The sequence below is a fragment of the Mercenaria mercenaria genome, chromosome 1 (assembly GCF_021730395.1).
Source record: "Mercenaria mercenaria strain notata chromosome 1, MADL_Memer_1, whole genome shotgun sequence".
In the NCBI taxonomy this organism is placed as follows: domain Eukaryota; kingdom Metazoa; phylum Mollusca; class Bivalvia; order Venerida; family Veneridae; genus Mercenaria; species Mercenaria mercenaria.
In genome coordinates, this window is record NC_069361.1 from 23,461,057 (window position 1) to 23,485,201 (window position 24,145).

The 24,145-nt window shown below is 36.1% G+C and overlaps 1 protein-coding gene across 1 annotated transcript; it reads left to right on the plus strand.

Annotated features, from left to right (window-relative positions):
- Window positions 1-248: 248 nt before the first annotated feature.
- Window positions 249-22,368, plus strand: LOC123543691 (uncharacterized). Its single transcript, XM_045329763.2, has 3 exons — window positions 249-761; window positions 2,688-2,837; window positions 20,986-22,368. Exons 1-3 carry the CDS (start codon window positions 542-544, stop codon window positions 21,159-21,161), a joined length of 546 nt encoding a protein of 181 aa, XP_045185698.2. The 5' UTR covers window positions 249-541; the 3' UTR covers window positions 21,162-22,368.
- The last annotated feature ends 1,777 nt before the right edge of the window (window positions 22,369-24,145 follow it).

The following is a 24,145-nucleotide window of genomic DNA, read 5'->3' on the forward strand; positions in this document are numbered from 1 at the left end:
GCTTCAACATTGTGCACTGCATTCCACAAATCCAAAACAAATGGTGCAAATTGAACAGGCTATTAGATAATTCAAGTGTTTTATATTTGAAGTCACTATATCAACGCAATGAATTGTCGCCGAAGAACTTGAAATATTATACTCCTATTGTTTTGAAATTGAAATTATAATCAATGTAAACTGTTTACATTAGTTACCGCTGTATAGCAACCAGTCGGTATATAAATCTTGACAAAAAACACATTACTCCCTGGTAAATGAGGTAGATACATGTGCTATCAATAATTAACACAGAAAGCAATAAATCAGAATAGATTATTATAGTTTTGATAAATACTCAATTTCGCTGTAAAAATCGTTGCCAAAACAAAAGCGATTGTTGTACTTTAAAAAAAAAATTTCCAACTATAAAAATATTGATTAAAAACAGCAATTAATAAATATTGAACGTGCGAAAAAATAAAGAGAATTGACAAAGGTATAATTAAAGCGGTGGAACCATCTCAAAACCTGAAGGATTATCATATAAGTAATTTGCAAAATGGGAGTAGTTGACGGATTTAAGGGAGCTGGACTTTTTGCCAAGATAGCCGTAGTGTTGTTGCTAATAGCGACGCTGTTTGTGTGGATAGCCTACACGTGCACTGGCTGGGGAGAGGCAAAGTCTGGTACTGCTGATCGCATACACATTGGGCTGTGGCGTATTTGCTCCGACAACAAATATACCCCTGGATGCTCTCAAACAGACGGCTGGGCAAACGGTAAGTTAAAAGTTATTACTTAATTAAAATCGATTACACGGTTTAGCCTATGTCTAGAAAAAAATATATATCTTTTTGACTGTTACCTTAAATGCGGTAATATTTTTTTTTAAACTTAAACATTTATTCAAATAAGATACGTACATGTCGCACGTGAATGAAGGAAAAATGCTGAAATTTTACAGAAAGTACGAAATATAAAATTACGGATTTGATTTCAATAAAGCACAGACTAAATAATCATTTAGAACTGAAGCAATACAAGCAAAAATCTAGTCTGTAAATCTCTATTTTTAATTCCGCTCACTACTTTAATACATCTTACTCAGTTAATTTACTGGTGAATACCTTTTTCATTTGTTGGTGCATTGTAATTATTGCCTGCTCATCTGTAAAGCCATCATAAGTAATGATTTTAATAAAATCATATTGTAACTTATAGTGTAGACTGTAATGTCCGGTGACGGCTTCGTAATCCTCCAATTTGAAGGTACCTGTATTACATAGTGCAATTTCAGGAGACTCCTCTGTCTTTTAGTAAACCTTATGTATTGAGTCTTGTCCGAAAGAGAGTAGGTACTTTTAGGCGGAAGAGCGTAGGCGCGCATTCACGACTTCCGGTATTGTACTTCAGCGGCTTACTATTGTATCACATATTCGCTCTACAAACAAGTAAATACCTTGATTATATTGCTTTTATACTATTTGTTGAATGCTGTCTGGGGCTAAAATTATTTCTGCAGTTGATGATATAACAAAATGGATTGATATTTTTGTTAAGGTTTCGAAGAAGGCCTTTAGAAACAAAATTCAAACAACACCAAATCATAGAAAGAAAGAGTTGTTTGACATGAAAATTGAACAGCATGTAAAACATGTATATTACTTTACGAAACAAGTGTCAGTATACAGATATAAACATTGAATTCCGGAAAAGGACTGCCTAAAGGAACTCCACTTCCGGACAGTTAAACGCCTTTAAAAACTCACCATTTTCAAAGAACAGTTACACATGTTCGTTTTGATGCATTTGCAATAGCGTACAAGTAGTGAAATTTCGCATAACAAGGTGGAACACAGTTTTCAGCAATTGTTTATCTTTATTTCTTTACAAATGGTATTTAATTTCAAAGGGAGACAACTTTTTCCGATTATTTTAAGTACAAATGGCATTCATTTTCAAAGGGAGACAATTTTTTCCGATTATTTTAAGTAATCGTCGAGAAAAAGTTGTCTCCCTTTGAAAATGAACATGCCAATCATCGTATTTGTAACATAGTATAACATACGTCGTTACCTTCGAATGCAGGGTCAATATGCGACAACAAACTTTCTCATTGTGCGCAACAAATTCACGCATCGAATGCCCGGATGTCACACTCACGGGTTTTGGACAGATATTGCTAACTTACAGCCATGAATTACTTGGTCAGTAACCGCTAAGTTTGTTGTGTGCGAGGAGGTAGACTGTTAGCGCATCAAATCACTACATTAGAAAGTTAAACTGGAAAAAAATTAAAGCGAATACTGTTTATGTCAATAAGTTTAAATGGTCATATCCTTGCGTCCAATCCTGGGGTTCCACACACTGATGACCAATATTAAAAACAGATATTGCAACCAAACATTTACAAGCTGATCATTACATATTTATATAGATGTGCCCTAGAAGGAACTTTTGCTATGCCTTAACTTGTTTTAATATTGGAAAATTCGTATTTAATTCTTTTGATTTCCATATTATGCATATTCCCAGGTATATATATATTCCGTGGTATAACGTCTCAGACATTTCTGCCGAAACCGATTCTAACCCATCGGTCAGCATTTCAGTCACTAACCAGTACTCAAATCTTATGTAAAATCTGTATGGGTGTTATCCAAGCCAGTAAATAAACATTCGTCTGTTGTTGTTTTTTTTTTCAGACTGGTTTGCCGCCTGCCAGGCTTTGGTGACATTCGGATTCTTTGGTATAAATGTGGCATTGTTCCTCCTGATATTGTACATGTTTGTACCCAGTTGTCAGAAGAATGGAGAGATTACCATGGCAACAGCCATCATTTGCATTGTCACAGGTTGAATGATCTATATATTGTATTATACTTTTAACTGACCCTTAATTTACGTCTCTGTTATATATTTTTGTTCTTTATTACAATCTTCTGGTTGGTTTGTTACACAAGTTATATATTACATACGCTGCATATTAAACTTAAATTACAGCAGCGAAGTTAACAAACCGATAATAAATCTAAGATTGCAAATGTTTTAACATGTTGGGTGTAAAAAAAAAACCCATAAAATTTAGAAAGAAAGAAAACGATTGTTCTGAACTCTCATAAAATCATAAACAGGTACTTACAACCGAATATTGTGACATTGTAAACTTCGCGCTTTGCACAGCGATAAAGCTAATGTGAACATAATTACGGAATCCTGTTTCCGCCATCGACTTTTCGACTAGACAGAAACGCGAAAACTTGAAATTAAGCATCTAATTTATACTTTTCGTGCTATAAATTTACCGCGAAAAGTCGAAATCTTGAAGTTTTTGACCCGACAATTGTCGTGCAAACGTCAACTTTTCGACCTAGAATCAAGCGCGAAAAGTAGAAATTAAGAGAGCTAATTTCAACTTCTCGTGCTAAGATATTTCCTCGAAAAGTTGAAAAGTCGAAGTTTGTAACGCGACAATTGTCGTGCAAATTTCAACTTATCGACTGAATTTGTAGGGCGAAAAGTATAAATTAAAGTCTTAACTTCTACTTTTCGTGCCAGTTCTTTGGCCGATAATTTCGCGATATTATCGCTTAAATTTCGACTTTTCGTTGTAGGACTAATTTGAGTGAGCATAACCCTACACCGGTAAGAGGTGTCTTGGTAAAAAACTGTATACTATCACCGTTTTTCGAAATGTCGTTGGAAGAAGACATTCGGCATTATTTTATGCAGAATCATACATACAGGGAAATATTGGTACTTTTACACCTGGAAAAGAATGTCAGTATCAGGTAAGCTTCATAATATGAAATTAGGGGGCTGCCTACCTGACGGGAAAACCTAGTCATACGGATTCTTTCTTCTTTCTGCCATAAAGTGTTCCTTCTGATATTTTCAGTTTTGACTGTAAGCCTAGTGGTTTTGCTCTTGTTTATTAATAATATATTTTAAACTGTTCAGTATACCCCCTTCGGTACATACCTACACTCGGTGCCATGCGCCCTTTAACGATCATGCCTTTGCTCTCAGTTTGTTTCTCTAATACAAATTTCTGAATCCAGGAATGCACAGTTTCTTTTCAGTTCATTTCTTACAAATAGTTTTTAAAAAAGACCAAAATAAAAACACAAAACCGCTAATCGCTCTCAAGCAATAAACATCACAAACTGTATGTTATCTTTACATTTCTTTGACTATCAAATACTATATGATAGACCCACAGTATATTTCTGCTTCAACATAATTAATGGTCTCAGATTTGCCTGTCGTGATATGTCTAAAAAATACTCTAAAATGTGACTTATTATTTATCACACGATAAAGTCTGTAAGTTCTTGATGAAGTCAGCTGCTGAAAGTACAAATGTACTTTGATACGGTCGCCAGGAAGGAAAGCAGCATTTTAAATATGATACGACGCACACAATGGCATCATATGGACTTGTAATAGCTTAAATGTAAAGGCAAGTCATCTACAAACATATCCATATTGGTATAGGTAGGTACCTGGGGTGTAGAGACTCGAAGAAGGGTCAAATCTAACATAGTGTCATTGTCAACTGAAATTCCGTATAAATTACAATAATAATAATAATAAAAATAGGACAGGTATCAGAAAATGACGAAACTTGTTATATGCGGTAGGGTGCTGGCCAAGACTAAGCTGCCCTGACCCGTGGAGCTCTGAGAATTGCTCCAATGGTGTCATTGGACTGAGTAAAGGTAGTGCTTGGGCTTTCAGGATTTCATTGACTGCTCTAACAAGTCAATATTTTGAGAATTTACCTGAATTTGACCTGTGACCTTGACCCCTAGGTGACCGGATACGAACCGGACGTGGCCACTTTTCTCTAGGTATTGGCTTGCCCTTTGCAACAAAGTATCATGTATTAAAATCAGACATCAGGTTATGAAGATATAGCTCCTCAGACAAGGACCCCCCCTGTATTTAATATTGAAGAAGTATGTATATTTTCACGAAAAATGATACATTTTGAGACGGTCCTCCGATCGAAACCGTCGGTGGTAAAATTATACAAATTACGTATCCGTTTAGACAATGTTAAAATTATATTTATAAAAGTAATACCATTTAAATATCTTGTGTTTGGAACATTCTACAATTTTTTGAAGTTAATGAAAAAAACGGACATTTTACGTACGGAAATACAGCTTTTATCCTAAATTACGTACAGACGGATGAACAGATGTTGTCTTTTTTGTCACAAACATTCAGATTTTGTCATTTTCTTTCAAAACAAGTTTTTATTTGCAGTTATTTACCCAAAATAAATCTGTTATAAGCACTTTTTCCTTATTTTACTGGTAATGTTTTAAGCCAAAAATGGCAAACCCGACAGCGCGCCCATCGGGGAAGAACATTTGTTTTTAATATTCGATTTGACAATACTATTCTTAAAAGAAATTTCAGTTTGATACCTTACTTTTACCGCTTTTAATGATAAATTGAAATTGATGAATTGTTAAAAAAAAATGCCACAAAGATTAGGCGTTTTCTTTAGTGAACACCGCTATTTATTCAAGTGAACACCAGTTGACGCACGACAATGCGATACGACATCGCGACAATGTCGTTTGTCGTATCGCATTTTCGCGCGTCGTATCATATTGTTGTGATGTCGTATTGCATTGTCGTGTTCTGTATTCGATGTCGCATCGTGCTATTGACGACAATGCGACACGACATCGCGACAATGTCGTTTGAGAATGTACGGAAACGTTTATGGGCCTCGCAATGTCGTGTAAGATAACGCAGATATCGACATATTTTCGCGAGAAATCAACAAATTATCATAACAAGTCGTTATTTTTATTGACATATTGCATTCATTTTTTCAATGTTTAATCATTTTTTCTCGAGATCCGCGTAAGCTGTAATGATACCTCGACATATTATGTCGATATTAAACCATCCATTTCTTGATTTTCTAACGCAAGTTCTCGACTTTACCCGACTATATGTATACAAAGTCACTTCAATGACAGTGAGCAGGGATGTAGGAAAGGTGTGTTTGGTTATGATTCAGTATGTATGCGTGGATCAGGGGACTCGTCAAGCAGATTATACGAATACACAATGAACATAAACATAAAATAAAAACGTGTTAGTATCTCTAGACAAAAATGTGGATTCACAGTATAGGCAGTTTACGAGTATTTAGGCACCAAATTTTCACTCGGCGGATCATTTGCCTTTCTATAAAGAGACTCGGCAGAGCTGCATGTAATAGCAAGACTAAAATTTATTTCTGGTTTACTGCAATTTGTAAGTGCCTTAATGCTACTCGTTGACAGGTAGTATGAAGCAGAGAATAACTGCATACACAGTTTGGTTTGTCTGTGAACAAATAACATATCACTAGCACATAACACATTTTTATCAACCTTTTCTGAGTGCATGTTCTTTCAAAAACAGCAACAACTAACAAATTAAATAGATAAAGAAAATTAGAAAAAATAAGTCTCACAGTAAAATATCCACAGTTTTACTTTCACAACAGACGTCCGTCAGGTGTTGTTGTGAAAGTGAGACAATTCTTTGATTTTTTTTCTATTTTTATGGATTTCATAAATGAACACCAAGACACTTTTATATTAAATAACAAAAATGTTTTTCATAAAGTTGATCTAGGTTAAACATGGATTTCGTAATAAAAAGTAAATATTCAAATTTTTTAAAAAATACAATGATTATGTTTCATGAATTATTTTATTAAAGAACGTTCGAAAATAACAACACTTTCTTAAACTAAAAATATAAACAAGTTTTAATATTTTTATGAAGTACATCTAGAATACAGTCGAATTTCTTTAAAAAGATGATTAAGGGAAATAAATAAATAAAATGTTGAGTATTAAGACTGCTTGGGTTTCCTAAATATCTGTTGCATTGCATTTGGCGGACCAATGTGTTTGTAACCTATCTGCTCTCTATGTCATCTCACATGGATTAGGAACTTACATTACTATAAGTGGTCAGCTTGAATAGTGTATACTTTTCCATCGATAATTTCTACATGTTTTATTCATGACAGGAAATATGGAACTTGTTTCTTTTTTGTGTACATTCATATATCTTTTGTGTGTTGTCAGAATTTAAAGGAATTATGGTAACCTTACTGTTGTTTTTAGGAACCGCTTTTTTAACACATCCCGCTCCCAGAAATTGCAAACTAAGTGCTGATTTATAGTTGTAAAAGTACAGTCTAACCTGCCCTACAGTCACTTTATATTGGCGGTAAGCCAGGCTTCTAGGAACAGGGTCAGTGCAACAATTCCCGAAATAATTTCCAAAATTGCGTTTATTCTACTGATTGAACTTCCAGCTAGTTGATTTGTCTTACTAGCATGGTATTGGAAATGTCCACCCAATATGAAAATACTTCGTACGGGCCTGTAAACCCAAATTCCATATTTCTAAAGAGAGCAATTACTATATATTACGAGAACTCACTTAGTAAATCAAGAAAGGGTCGTTTCATATCGTCATTATATGTCGAAAACATTTTTATAGTTTACGCGGATCACGAGAAAAAGTGGTTAAACATTGGAAAAATGAATGCAATATGTCAATAAAATATATCGACTTGTTGTGATAATATGTTGATTTCTCGCGATATTATGTCGATATTTGCGTTATCTAAAGCGACATTGCAAGGCCCCATAAACGTTTCCGTAAGAATGTCATGTGTCGTATCGCATTGTCGTGCGTCGCTAAAATGCAGGACACGATGCCGCTACAATGCGATACGAAGCGCGACAATGCGATACGACGGACAACAACGTGACGCGGTACTGCAACATATCGTGCCAAAATTGCCAACTCAACGCACGACACTGCGAAGCGACATCGCGACATTTTGACGAATGTCATATTGCATTGTCTCGCGTCGTATTTCATTTGTTGGGGTGTCGTATCGCATTGTCCCGTGTTTTATCGCATTGTCGTGATGTGGTATCGCAATGTCGTGCATCGCCTTTGAGGGGCGAGGGACAACATTTCACATGGCACTAACGGGATTCCGTAGCTAAACTGATAGCAAACAAAGACTCACACACCAAGCTTAAAAGCCCACATGTCCATCAGCCGTGCATGCCATGATATTTAATTAGTTTAAAAAGATAAATGCTGTCGGGTGCAAACAATTCAACACCATTGAATTATTTGAATAAAATTGATATCGAATTCATGTAAACAGTAGTACAGTAGTAGATATGAGGAATGCATTTTTATATTAAGAAATAGTAATGTTTTATAGATTATCTACTAGTATATAAAAAGAAGAAAGAAAAAAAAAACAATGTGCACAAAGTAAATGTACATTGTTTATTTCAGAGACATATAGATCATATATTTATATGTCTGTGATTGTTTCAATACCTTCATGTATTTTACAGATTCATAACACATGATTTAAAACTGTGATAATATATATTCCGAAATTATTTTTTTTTAATTTAAACTTTTATTATTTTTAACGCTTAGATTAGAAATGTAACACACATAATTATTTGAAAAATCCTCTTATTTTGTGACATATACATCACATAAAATTACAAGTTAGGGAACTTCATTAGAATATGTACTTGAGTAATAACCTCTAATAAGGTGTGATTTACATAATACCATGAAAAGTAAGTTTGATGAACCGGCAGTATAAATTAAGTTTTATTTAATGTATTACAGTCTTAGAAGTCTTGAGAAAATTCTTCGTAGCCTTGGTTTGAGAAGAAGGAGAACTTTGGTTGTGCCCAGAGTTCAGGCAGCATTAATGGTATATACTTTTATCTGTTTTCTGTGTTTTGTTTAAAAAAGATGATCTTGACATGCTTGAAGGCTTTGAAACCTATATAGCTAATGGCTACTTGTTGACTCTGCTATTTTTAAGCCGCAGTGAAATTGCCAGCTATTAATTATCCAATATGTGAAAACATCAGATTCTGGTTCTATCCTTAGGTGTACTATTTGTCTAAAAAAAAATTGATAGCCATTTTTATACCACTTGTACCAAAGTACCAAATGCATAATAGTAACTTTCAACAAAGGATGGTAACCATTATCACATACTAGTCAGACAAAATTCACAAGAAATAGTCATGTGATTGCTAAATAAATTTACTCAAAAACTAGTTCAGAAACACTTTTAGAGAAATGTGTGCCTGATGGAAATACCTTATTTACAATAACACACATTACAGGAAAATGGGCAATTTTGAGCCTTGTCCAAGATCTGTCTGAAGTTGTGAAAGCTGGACCATACCATATTATACATGTAATTCTTTTTGTTCTTTACTTTTTTATTCAAAACCAATTTATATTTTTCTTGTCATTGCATAATAATCTCTGTACATGTACAGATATGGTAAATGGACTGATATATTTTAGCCACTTAATGACTCGACTTGTAAACAAAACATATAAAAATGGACGCTTGCAGTGGTTTGGTTGATTACTGGGTCTGTGCCACATTAGACTGGCCAAATAAGCACTGCGGGCTTGATGCATACTTGTAGGTACTTGTCTATGATTCATTATGGAAGTGCATATCAAGACTGATAACTCAACAGCAATTAGGAATGAGTACTAAGCTAATAGGTAGACCTTTTGCCTTCCAACAATGTTAATGTTTATCATGGAACTTTTTTCAGTCATCAAGAATAATGTATGTTGACTGTTTAAACCTACCAGTTTGAAGCAAGGATAGTGGAATTTTAAATTGTTTTTATAATTCTAGAGAATCGAGTCGTGGTGGAGGCTAATGCGGCAAATGGGAATAGGCTACTGGATTGACTATTTCAAAGATCTGGATGACAATGGGGTATTGTCCACTGAAAGTCCAGTTTCATGTGTGAGTATTTTCTCAACCATAGTATAATGCACAAAGTGTATAAATAATTATTGACAAATATGCAGGTAAGAAACCTCAACAAGAAGATGTACAGATATTTTCGCAAATAGTGTTAAAAGTAACTTATTTAAGCTCTACTTAGATGATAGTGTGTGGGAGTTACTTATATAATAATAGTGTGAAGAATTTCCAATGAAATCGGATTTTCTCATTGTTCTTGATTTCAAGGGCAGATAACTCAAAAGCAAGGATGGCGACCTATATTTTTTATTTCATTTTCTCTCTGTGTAGGAAATTTTTCACACTATTACATGTATTATATAGGGATCTCCCAGACTTTTTTTGTGTGTGTTTTTTATAAATTTTTGTGTACACGTGTGTACTTTGTGACGTTACTTGGCAACGCCACATTTTCATTATGTCTGCCGTAACGATTTTACATGAAACCGGTTGTTAGACGAAATACATATTAAAAACGCATTTGATGTTTTTTTTATCATTTTTAGCTCGACTATTCTAAGAATAGGGAAGCTATCCTACTCGCCCCGGCGTCGGCGTGAGCGTTAGCGTGAGCGTCACACAAATGTTAAAGTTTGCGTACCACCCCAAATATTTTCAAAGTCCATTGAGATATTGCTTTCATATTTTGCATATTGTTTCCATCATGACCCCATTCTGTAAACAGGAGCAGACAACTCTATCAAGTATTTTGACTGAATTATGGCCCCTTTTCGACTTAGAATATGCTTATTGTAATGTTGAAGTTTTACTCATAGCTTATATTATACTATCAAGCACTGGGGAATAGTCGAGCGCGCTGTCAACTGACAGCTCTTGTTTATATATATACACACACATGTTCATAAATATTTGAACTGATTGTATAAATTAATACAATTAATGGGTGTTTTAGCTCACCTGTCACACAGTGACAAGGTAACCCTTTTGTGATCACATTTTGTCGTTCCTCTCCGTCCGTGTGTGCGTCCGTGCGTAAACAATCGATGTCTGCGCTGTAGTGGCCACAATTCTTCTTCAATTTTCACCAAACCTGGTCAGAAGTTGTGTCTGGATGATATCTAGGTCAAGTTCGAATATGGGTCAGATGGGTAAAAAAAAAAGCTAGGTCACACGGTCACGAAGTACATTGAAAATTAGCTTTTTAATGCTGTAGCGGCTACAATTTTGATTAGATTTTCAACAAACCTGGTCAGAAGTTGCTTCTAGGTGTGTTCTAGGTCTTTGTTAAATATTTGTCATGTCTTGTCTAAAACTAGGTCATGGAGTCACTTAATACATTAAAAAAAGCCTTTAAACACTCTAGCAGCTACAATTTTCATTGGAATTTCACCAAACCTGCTCATAAATTGCTTCTAGATGATCTCTAGGTAAAGTTCGAATATGGGTCATGTTGGGTCTAAAACTAGGTCACAGGTTACTATGTACATTATAAAATAGCCTGTGAACGCTCTAGCGGCTACAATTTTCGATGGATTTTTTACCAAACTTGGTTAAATGCGACATCTAGGTGATACGTAGATCGATCAGTGTCAAAAAATCGGACACATGGTTACTTAGTACATTGAAAAAATGAAACAGTCTACTTCAACAGGTGAGCGACCTTAAGATCATCTATGATGACCCTCTTGTTTTGTTACCCATTTTTTTCAGGGAGTGTCTGAGGTTTTGTTTTACGAAGTTGCTTCAGAAAGAACTTGATGAATTGAGGAGAACAGTGGAACTTGCATCGTGTTAGAACTTCGTCAAGTTTTGCTGGAAAGCCAACCTGCTCTATCACCACCCCGAACTTTTTGGTTAGTTGTTCAGTTCCTTCGTTCCTACATGAACAGAATGAAACATAAAGAAGCAGTACTGTACATACTTAATTATAATTAGCAGATTTTTTTTTTACCGTATCTCAACTTCACGGTCCAATAATCATAGTAATTATTGCTTTATTTTTTTAAGATCTAATAGGACATAGTTCATTACTTTTAATATATCGCTAGTTTTAAATTGTCTTAGGGATAATTTAACCTGGAATATACATGTCTGATGATGGTGGACAATTGAACCAAATTATGTCATAATTTAGACAGTCTAGACAAGTTCTGTTTAATGCAAAATTGACCTATAACCTTTATATGTGCATTTGAAGTATGGACCTAGGACTTAAGCAAGACACATGGTCTCATTTCGGTGAGCATTTGTGCCAAGTAATTGCAAAGTCCTTAATTGCGTAAGAGATACAGTTTTTTACAAAGTGATCTGGGCACACACTGTTAGCAAGCTTCTGAAGGTCTTTATATTGTGTCACTGTGCAACAAGTACTGATGGCAATTTTGCCACTCATTCAAGATTGTTTTTTATTTTTAAGGTGCAAGAGACTACAAATTTCCAGTAGAGTTTGAGGATATTGATGCTCTAGAAAGATTCACTGTTAGGACACCACAGTATGGTTGTCTTGATGCGTATGTTGAAGAATTTCAAATCCTTCTTGAAAGGAATGGAAAGGAAATGCCAGAAACCTGTCATGAAGCTATAACCCTTTATTTATGGTTAATACAACAAATCTGAAATTGTAATCTTTGTCCTGCAAGCATGGCTTGAGTTTGAGGAGGATATGTAGCAAAGATCAAGAGCTAAGTAAAGCAAACTTTATAGCTCATGAAAAGAGCAACAACATTGTCATACATTTTAGATACTAGTAGCATAAATATTGGAAATGTAATTGCTAGAAATATACCAGATCACTCTTTTTTTCTTTGGAAAATCAATGTAAATGTTGGATTGCATTCACAGGCTCACTGCATGCCATCGCAAAGTTATGACAATTCCAACTTCAGTAATATCCCCGGAAATTTTCTGTCTGACCAAAGTATAGTTACACAGTTAAATGACCTAATAGCTAAACTAGTAACTAGCCTGAGAATGCAGTCGGACATAGATGTTGCATACAACCAATGGTGTGATATTGTTAAGTCAGAAATGTATGAGAAAATACCTTTTATTAACCATTTATAGTAATAACATTTTATCTTGTTCCAAATATAGAACGTTTAAACCCTTTGGGGGAATGATAAATCGTCTGATCTGTGGCGAAATGTTCATACAGCAGAAAGAAATTGGTTAAATTGTTCTTCCAAATCTTTGAAAAATGATTTTAAGCATGTATATGTTAATGTTAAAGAACAATTTGATAGAGAGGTACAACGTTCTATAAGGTTTTATTGGTATAAAACACAAAATAATATTTTATCTGATCTACATTGTGATAGTAACCAGTTTTGGAAAACAATGGGCAAAACAGGTATTGCAAATGAAAAAGTAAGACTATACCAATGCAGGTAGCTGATATTGTAACTGACAATGTTTTAGATACTGATATGTGTTTTAGAAGTAAAGAAAGCAGAACAGCGTCTGGTTTTGATATGTTACCATGAGAGGTTTTAAAGAATGATACTTCAATTTTTATTTTGCATAGTCTATTCAATACATGTTTTAAAACTGGTCAGGTTCTAGCACTCTGGTCAAAAACTATTATAAACCCAATACCAAAGTCATCTTCTAATGATCCTAGAAACCCTATGTCATATAGAGGTATATCATTGGTCTGTTCTATTAGATATACATACCTTGTTTAACCTTAACTGAACATCTTGATTTAAACATTACAGCCAAGATGGTCGCTCAGAGTGCTGGCCGTGCCCTGGGACTACTCATTGCCAAGTACAAAAGCTTTGTTGGGTTACCTTATGATGTTTATACAAAATTGTATTATTCAAATGTGGTACCAATTATACGCTATGGAGCCGCTGTTTGGGGTGCAAGAAGATTTTCCTGTATCAATGCAATACACCACAGGGCTATGAGATTTTTCCTAGGCACCGGCAAATATACACCCAATGCTGCTATACAAGGGTGACATGGGTTGGCAACCTATTATTGTTGAGCAATGGAAAAATATATGTTATCACTGGAACCATTGTTTACATTAAACATGATTATAGAATTAACAGTAAGATTTTTCAATGGTGTTTAAGAAAAGGTAATCATAGGTGTATTCTAAAAAGTCACAAAGGTAAATAACGACATAGAATTTTGGTAATATCTTTGATAAACTTGTCACTATTGTCTACATGATGATGCACTGTAAAATGTTGCATGTAAAGTAGTCACAAGGCTTAAAATGAACATTCTGACCATGTTTCGTGAAACTCTGATAAAAAATGTGGCCTTTAAAATGGTTGCACGGTTTTCCTCAAATTTGACATAGTGACCTAATTTTTGACCCCAGTTGACCCATATAAAACTGAACTGGATCTACATATCATCAAGAGAAACATTATGACCAAGATTCATGAAAATCCACTGAAAATTATAGCCTAATCCTACTTGACACAGATTCAAACTTGACCTAGGTATCATTAAGCTAAACATTCTGACAAAGTTTCATGAAGATCCCTTGAAAAAACATAGCCTCTAGATTGGTCACAGTGTTTTCGTACTTGGTTACGTAGGTATTGACTCCACTTGACCTAGATTCAAACTCGACCTAGATATCGAGATAAACATTCTGACCTAATTACCCTTGAAAAATGTGGCATTTGCAGTGAGTGATCACAAGCAAAAGTTTATGCATGCATGGGCCAACGGATAATCACAAAAGCTCAACCTGCCACTTTGCAACAGGTGAGCTAATACTAGGTAAGTACATGTAGGTTCATGGTAAAGATTATTCAAGGTAATTACTGAAAAAATCATGCAGGTGTTCCGGATCTGTGATCTTGTTAAAAAACAAGAGCTGTCTGATGACAGCGCGCTCGACTATTCGAAGAATAGATTGAAGAATGGGGTCAAAATGTTTCCACAGATATTCAAACAAAAGAAATAAATAGATTAGACAAACAATGTTCCTGTATTTCTTTGATTTCGATAAGTCTTGCACTAAATAGCAATGTATGAACCAATTTCAAAGTCCAAAAAGGGCCATAATTCAGTCAAAATAGTTATGTACTCTTGCCTACAGATAGAAATCATAATGATAAACAAGTGTTTAAAGTTAAAAAACCATATGTCAAATAGTTTTGACAAAACGTGGACTTGTATGAAAACAGAACCAATTTCAAAGTCCAAATAATGCCATAATTCAGCCAAAACAGATGACAGAGTTATGTACTCTTTCCTACAGATAGAGACTATTATACTGAACAAGTGATAAAAGTTTCAAAGCCATATGTCAAACACTTCACAAAAAATATGAACTGGTACGGAAAACTTAACCAAGACTTCTAAGTCAAAAGGGGCCATAATTCAGCAAAAATCCTTGATGGAGTTATGTACTATTGCCTATACCTGGATATGGTGATGGTAAACAGGTGTTAAAAGTTTCAAAGCTTTATCTCAAAAGACTTTGTCAAAATACAAACTGGTACGAAAAACTAAACCAAGAATTCTAAGTTGAAAGGGGCCATAATTCAGCCAAAATCCTTGATGGAGTTATGTGCTCTTGCCTATAACTGGCCATGGTGATAGTAAACAAGTGTTGAAAGTTTCAAAGCTTTATCTCAAAAGACTTTCTCAAAATGTGGACTGGTACGAAAAACTTAACCAAGGTGTGACGCCGACGCCGTGGTGAGTAGGATAGCTCTACTTATTCTTCGAATAGTCGAGCTAAAAAGTGGGTCAGTTACACAGAGAGTAAGACTATTCACAATGATTAACCCTCCTTTTTCATACTATGGGCTGATGGGCATAATTTGAGCTTTTTCATAGGCGACGTCGCTTATCAGATATCCATGCTTTTCACCTTGTAGCTCGAGACAATTGCTCCAATGTGTTACAAAAACATTAAAAGAAACACTGTCTTTTTTAGTTTTATTGCAAAGGATATGCCTTATCCTTATATGATCAAAATTTTATGTAACTATACGAGTCAAAAGTTCAAACGCCCATATGTACATAAGTATCAATATTTCATTTAATATTATACCAAATACACTGAAATTTAACATGAGTATCACATAAATATCCTGTAACAGAATAAAAAACAAAAACTTATCAAATACCACAGTAGACTGCGATAAAATGCATTAATTGATTGAAGGGGGCATTTTTAAAGTTTGCAGGATAGGTCAGAAGCGCGTAACGGTAACATGAACGGTCAGCGATACCAAAAGGACATCTTGTGTGCTGGTGGTGGTACCTTATATCAACGCACATCCGGCGTACAATCTCATTTTCCCAAAAGGACAACGCACGTGTGTGTGTGTGTGTTGAGTTTATTTTAGTCGCCACCGGTTAATACCATATGGGCAACTGTTTGCTACAATTATTCCCTCCTCCTTCATCACATCGTCTTTTTTCACTCCCGTTATAGAACATCAATTATATTACATCGTAGTTATATGTCTTCTATTGTGGATGTCAACGTAATTATATGGTGCCTTCTTATGTTGTAGTCTGCGTAGTTATATTGTATTCTGCGTAGTTATGTTGTAGTCTGCGTAGTTATATTGTATTCTGCGTAGTTATGTTGTAGTCTGCGTGTTTGTCTTTCTGCTGTTCAGACCTCCCTATCCTGCTATATAAAACGTCTGGTCATCCGGAATGCATCCCACCGCCATGATCTGTGGTAAGCCTCGGTGCTCCGCATCATCAGCCGTCATCGCCACCGCGTTGTACGTCGCCCCCACCGTCCGAAGCGCCACTCCGATCAGCCGCCCAATGATCTATTCGCAAGAATTAATAAAAGGTGGATAAGACCGCAACTCGGCTGAGACCCGGCACTCCGGCCGCAGAAGAGAGGTCCACACGATGGCATGCATAGTGCCATGTCCTCAGAGATGGTAATCCGGCATAGTGTTGGTAGACTCCAACTCACCAAGCCTCGAGACCGGGGCGCGGATCGGGGTACATGAACGCCTGTTAAGTATTAACCCTGGCGATCGTCCATATGTCCCGCCATCTTCCCTTTGTGTGCCACTACCGAGGTCCCGGAGTGTTGGCGTGTATCCTCGTCCATGAACCAGCTGAAGACCTAGAAACGCTCGAGTCCCTGTTGAAGCCACAAGCCCGTACTTCTGGTCTGTGCTGGGCCTCCGTCAAGAGCCGTAAGAGCACACCAGCCACCCGGTGAGCTTGTTAAAACCGGATAAAAACACATTTTAAAAAACAACATGCTGTCGACGAAAGCCCAAGTCCAGTTGGGTGCATACTCCTCAGGTCCTCAAGTCGTGGCGCGGCTCACCATGTAGACCACCGACGAATACGTTGTACATATTGGCAGGATGCACTCCGGTTGATTGTTGTTCCCTTTTACGGCCACACTCCCGGTTTAGTCATGTGACGCTAACTAGGTCGACAATATACCGACAATATACATGACCCAGTTAGCGCCATATGTGCCCTCTCCACGACGTGCACGTACCGGGGAGCTCGGAGAAGACAACGCACGTCCGCACGTGGCTCGTATAAATATGGCATACCTGCAGCAGAACGGCCCTCAACATTCTTGATTGGCCTGCGTTATCTTCCGACATGTCGCCAATTGAGCACTTGTGGGACGCGCTCGACAAGGCGATCCGCCAGCGTCCCCAGACAGCCTAGAAACCTACAGGAACTAACCAATGCGATTATCCAGGAGTGGCGTAACATTCCAATTAACTGTGTGCGTCGTTTGATCGCATCAACGCGAAGAAGATGTTTAGCTGTGGTGAATGCTGCTGGTGGCCACACCCGCTATTGACTGATCCTGCGAACTTTAAAAAGGCACCATTCAATCAATTAATACATTTTATTGTTATGTACTATGTTTTTCTGTTAAGTTAATTAAATAAAATATCGAAAATTATGTACATATGGGCGTTGGAACTTTTGGACTAGTATATAATTATACTCGCCCTTCAGAGAGCATCAAAATCAAGAGCAACATTTAGTATGAAAATTATTTTTCAAAAATAGGCCTACACAACATTTATACTGAAATAAATGAGTAACCGACAGCTTAAGTATGAAACACTTAGGGCTGTTCCAGGAAAAAAGGCATGGAGTGTGTGTGGGGAGGGGGGGGGGGGGGTGCAGAATGCCATTCTAAACAAGAGCTCCGCCAAGAGTTATATCAGAGGAGGATGGGAGTAAAATTTAAAGAACTTAACTGTTGAAGCCCAAAGGACAGGAAGAACAAAAAGAAGAAATTCAAAAAAAAAAATTCTAAGTCAACAGCAAAAACTATAAGTCCACAAAAAATCCTTACCAGGTATAGATATGTCAAAATGCACCTAAAAATTGGAGATACCATCCATGTTGTACCACAGAAAAGTGGTCTCGGTTTTTCCCTATGACCAATAATAGAATAGTTACACAATAAGCTATTTATAGTAACATAAAAGGGAAGTAATTCAACAAAGGGTCATGATGGGCCCTGAATCGCTCACCTGAGTAATATGAGCCACATGTTTTTAAATGGCAAACTGACTCTAAAATATTATAAAGTAGGTCACATTCATGGTCACTGAAAGTCAGTTTTAAGACTGGTGTGCAAAACTGTACATGTCATCCAAATTTCATGGCTGTATCTTAAAAAACAAGAAAGAAGGTCAAGGTCACAGTCAAGTGACTCCTAATTGCTTAGGGTCATCAGGTAATTATAATTAAACAGTCTAGGAAATATAATCTGATAATATTCGAAGTATTTATTCCTATATAACTCATATAACAAATGAACCCCACGGCGGGGCCTCTTTCCATCCCAGGGTCATAATTTGAACAACATTGTTACAGATCTACTAGGCAATGCTACACACCAAATATCAAAGGCCTTGAACTTTCAGACACGAAGATTTTTAATTTTTTTCCTATATAAGTCTATGTAAAAATTGGGACCCCCCGGGGCGGGGCCTCTTTTCACCCCAGGGGCATAATTTTAACAATCTTGGTAGAGGAGCACAAGGCAATGCTTGATATCAAATATCAAAGGCCTAGGTCTTGCGGTATCAGACAAGAAGATTTTCCTATACATGTCTATGTAAAACTTGGGACCCCCGGGGCGGGGCCTCTATTCACCCCAGGGGCACAATTTGAACATTTTCATAGAGGACCATTAGATAATGTCACATATCAAATATCAAGACTCTATGCCCTCCCCGGTAAATTAGTCCTACAACGAAAAGTCGAAATTTAAGCGATAATATCGTGAAATTATCGGCCAAAGAACCGGCACGAAAAGTAGAAGTTAAGACTTTAACTTATACTTTTCGCCCTACAAATTCAGTCGATAAGTTGAAATTTGCACGACAATTGTCGCGTTACAAACTTCGACTTTTCAACTTTTCGAGGAAATATCTTAGCACGAGAAGTTGAAATTAGCTCCCTTAATTTCTACTTTTCGCGCTTGATTCTAGGTCGAAAAGTTGACGTTTGCACGACAATTGTCGGGTCAAAAACTTCAAGATTTCGACTTTTCGCGGTAAATTTATAGCACGAAAAGTATAAATTAGATGCTTAATTTCAAGTTTTCGCGTTTCTGTCTAGGCGAAAAGTCGATGGCGGAAACAGGATTCCGTACATAATTGATTCCGCTTGAGATCATGTCGATTCATTGAAATAATTACAAAAATACATGCATTGTGTAACACAAATTTCCGTTTTTCTCGTTTCTATTTTGTGTCCAATGCTCATCGGGACGAGCAAATATTTACTGTCAAATATTTATTTCATTTAAGCCCAACGACATTTTAATTATTGCAAAATTATGCATATATATCGCGGGCTTAGCGCAAAACGGTTGTAACTCCTTCTTTAAAATTATGCATATATATTATAATAGTAAACATTGATTTGTATTTGTATTCAACATTGACTGTAGGTTACGATCTAAACACTTTATTACATAAAGGGTTGAATAAAACGGATGCTTTACAATATTAATCGTTTTATTCAACGACTTTAATAAATTCAGTGATGATCTTTTCATCAAAGTCAAATCTCAAGTCAAATCTTTTCATCATGCCAAAACGTCGAACTTTCTTTCAGTTCGACCAATATTTTTTATACTTAAATAGATCTACTAGAGTTTGATTTTGAGATAAGGGAAATCAGCATGATTTAGGAAAGAACCACTATCATACGGAATAACATTACCTAAATAACAAACCGTTCCATTATTAAAAGTATAAACACATCGCTGACCTTAAAATCGAGCTATAGTGTAGATTTAATACCAAAAAGTCTAGATGTTGTTGCTTTTATTTTTATTTTATTTTCCACAACGTCAATCATGAGATAAATAGAGGATATTTGTTTGTTTTGACAGAATATGGAATTTATCTCACCCACAAGTGAGACAGCGGTATATTTTTTCTATCTCAGCGCTGGAAACAGATGTGCGCTAAACAAATGAAAATGACGTCACACGTGTTGTGAGGTTGCAAAGACGCACACCACTTCGCTTTATATCATTTGCAGCATAACTTGAAACCATTTTCGTCAAATCAAGAAATATACTATAAAGAACAAAGGACGAACTTAGTATACTGTTTATACAATTTTACGCCAAAAAAACTAGAAATTAATGCAATTGAAATTAACTATCTATGTTACATACTTAAGATGATTTTTTTTATTAATTATGTTAGAAAAGCATATGTTAGTCTGGATATAGCCAAATATGTTAGATCTATCTTCTTTGAATAAAATTATTATTATAATTATTATTATCATTATTCATTGTCATTGTATAAGTAGATCGGCAAAGCTAGCCTATATCACTCAAAATAAATTAGTATGTGAGAAAAATTATATCTCTCTGACAAACACTGCTTCATCAATTAACATAAAATAAAAGTATTAGTTTGACCAGAAATGTACGTTGTCAAGCAAAATTTATATAAGCCAAAGCCCGATGTAAGGCTACCCAGATTGGCGTTTTTACTCCGAGATTGCGTTTATTCTCAGAGACAGTCACTATATCCCGTATATTGTCTACAACATATCGACTATTCTAGCGACTGGGAGCCATTTTGGTTAAACATTTATATCGGGCGTGTAAGCACGTGACCAGTGGAAATTCCGGAAACACGTAAACGTATGTTAGAAACCCAAATACATGTATATTAATTCATAAATCTACATTTCAGGCGTCCTCTACCTGATCGGGGTGATTGTGTTTGCTGCAAAGCTCAAAGAAGATCGTGGAGACTTCGAGCTCAGCTATTGTTTCGGACTATCTGTGGTTGCTCTAATACTGGAAATAGCGGCTGGAGTTCTAGCTATACTTGACTCAAAGGAAGGAGGGACATCCCCTTCTGCATGATAGGTCGTTTTTATAGCAATATCTAATATTCACAATATAATAAATCTAGCCGTGGCCTTCTTATTTTGTTTATGGCATCGACTCTGTGATTAAAACAATCACACGAAAATGTACTGTTTTATTGGCTTAATAACTATCTAATATTTCATCAATATGCGTTTCTTTTGTGTTCGTGTGTAACGTAAAGATGAAGATATTCTACAGGTCTGAATGATATATTTATTTGCATAATGTTGTTTTCTTGGTTCCGGTGTATGGTAAACATGTTAGATGACTGATTACATCCTTACTTCTTTATATAAAGCATCTGATGTTTCAAGATATATTTAACACATTTGTTAGCTTAATGTTTCCGTTGGAATTATATTGCAAGACAACATCAAGCGATAAAACAGATAAAGTCTTATGTGGTATGACCATCACAACCTAAAACATACAATGTTCATTAAAAAAATATGTTTTATATAGTAAGTGCCCAAAAGTGATATCATAATTATGGACGTTGCTTAGAATTACAAATTTCCAACAACTTAACTAATTATTACCCTTCCTATTGTATTTATTTGCATATGATACAAATTCCATGCCTTTCCTACATTTGTAACTTGAGAAACACTTGAGCGTCATATTGGAACCAACCTCAATAAGAGCTGACCATGTTGTTTTGATGTTTTTTCAACCAATGTCATCAAATCAAGCATCATAATTTCTTGTAATGATAGCAGTTATTGTTAAACACCGTTATCTCAATAGGACTGTGTCATCTTACACCATACGAGCAGCTTTGAAAAAGTTAAACACTACTTAGTGCTTCTAGGAACCCGACAACTGTTTTTTTCCCCTCAAAGATCTTATTTCTTTTCATTCTTAAAATTTATAAAGAAGCAAAGTGATGACCTATTGAAGTAGCAAGTACCAATACTTACATTTAGGGCAAGTTCCTAAATAAATAAATATAGATCAATATAGTAGGAAAAATCTCTATCAATATACCAGTCCTATTTATCCAACACGTACATTTTTTTGTTATATAGATCGATGCACTTTTGGCCTTTACATCTAGGCAAGACCTTTAATATTTTATAATTAAGTGCAGAACATATCTGTAGCAATTTTATGGAGAAGAGTACATGCATGTATATGTAATATATGTAATAGTAATAGTCTTTATATTAAGGCCATCTGATAATAAACCAACTGTTTTGTATGTGTCGTTCATTTCTTATAGGATGCTCCAGATTTTATGAATGTAACAGAATATTTGTTTACTATTATTTGTTGAATATGGCATGCAAGAAAGAGAAACCATCCCTAGTTGAAGGTGCGGACGGGAATATCTACTAAAATATCAGTTAAGTTGGTCTGCAGTTCGCAGTTCGCAGTTCGCGATTCGAATTGCGAACTGTAAACTGGTCTGCACTTTACGATTCAAATGTCAACGTGCAGTCTGATCTACACTGTCCTGCGCATTGCAGACAAGAATGCATTTTACAGTTGGTCTACAGTTCGCAGTTTGCGTTTCGAATTGTGAACTGCAAACTGGTCCGCAGTTCGCAGTTCGCCTTTCGAATTGCGAACTGCAGAACTGCAGACCAGTTTGCAGTTCGCAATTCGAAACGCAAACTGCGAACTACAAACTGGTCTGCAGTTCGCAATTGGAAACACAAACTGCGAACTATAGACCAACTGTGAAATGCATTCTTGTCTGCAATGCGCAAGAAAGTGCTGATCTGACTGCACCTTGAAATTTTTATTGCAATCAGCAGACAAGATTGCAGTTTGCAATTTGGAACGCGAACCGCGGACCAGTTTACAGTTGGAAACGCGAAATGAGAACTGCAGACTAATTATTAAATGCATTCTGGTCCGCAATGCGCTGGACAGTGCTGACCAGACTGCACTTTGAAATTTGAATAGTAAACTGCAGATTAGTTTGCAGTTCGCAACACGAATCGCGAACTGCAGACCAGTTTGCAGTTCGCAATTCGAAACGCGAACTGCAGACCAACTGTAAAATGCATTCTTGTCTGCAATGCGCAGGACAGTGTTGATCAGACTGCACATTGACATTTGAATCGTAAAGCGCAGACCAGTTTACAGTTTGCAATTCGAATCGTGAACTGCAGACCAGCTTGCAGTTCGCAATTCGAAACGCGAACTGCTAACTTCAGACCAAATGTGAAATGCATTCTTGTCTACAATTTGCCGGGCAGTGCTGATCAGACTGCACACTTTGAAATTTGAATCGTAAACAGTTACTGCAGACTAGTTTGCAGTTCGCAACACGAATCGCAAACTGCAGACCAGTTTGCAGTTCGCAATTCGAAACGAGAACTGCAGACCAACTGTGAAATGCATTCTTGTCTGCAATGTGCAGGACATTGTTGATCAGACTGCACGTTGACATTTGAATCGTAAAGTGCAGACCAGTTTACAGTTCGCAATTCGAATCGCGAACTGCAGACCAGTTTCACCCGCATGAACACCAGAAACAGTTAATTCAATCCTATTCCGATTAAATCATGTGATGTCCTCTGTAGAAAAAAAAACGGCTGAAGAAAAATACCACTAAACATAGAATGTTGTTAGTTCGTTATTTGAGTGTATCAGAGAGGTTGCGACTTGCTCGATCATATATTTTTTATTTCAATAAGTATCTGAAAATTCAGTTCCACACATGCATCTACATGCCGTGTTTACATATAGCAATCCGAATGGGTCATATTTTACTGCACCCACAAGTATGACTTCACAGCCCCTTTTCCGTAACAAGGTTGTTCCCCTAGTATGTCAATGACATTGATATTATACATCATTTTAAGGAACTCCGAGGGTGGTAATAGCATTTTTAGTATTTCCCAACATCTTAATTTGGGGAGAAAACGATTTAATAAATTTCTACTAGTTTTGAGACCAAAAATTCAATTTCTACTCTGTTTGTGAATGGATATTTGCAAAACTTTCAAGATATCTAGTTACAGTAT

Excerpts from the sequence above, each read along its gene's own strand:
- LOC123543691 (XM_045329763.2), top strand. The coding sequence starts at position 542 with ATGGGAGTAGTTGACGGATTTAAGGGAGCTGGACTTTTTGCCAAGATA. Across the intron at positions 762-2,687 it reads AACAGACGGCTGGGCAAACG|ACTGGTTTGCCGCCTGCCAG; the intron begins GTAAGTTAAAAG and ends TTTTTTTTTCAG. Across the intron at positions 2,838-20,985 it reads CATCATTTGCATTGTCACAG|GCGTCCTCTACCTGATCGGG; the intron begins GTTGAATGATCT and ends TCTACATTTCAG.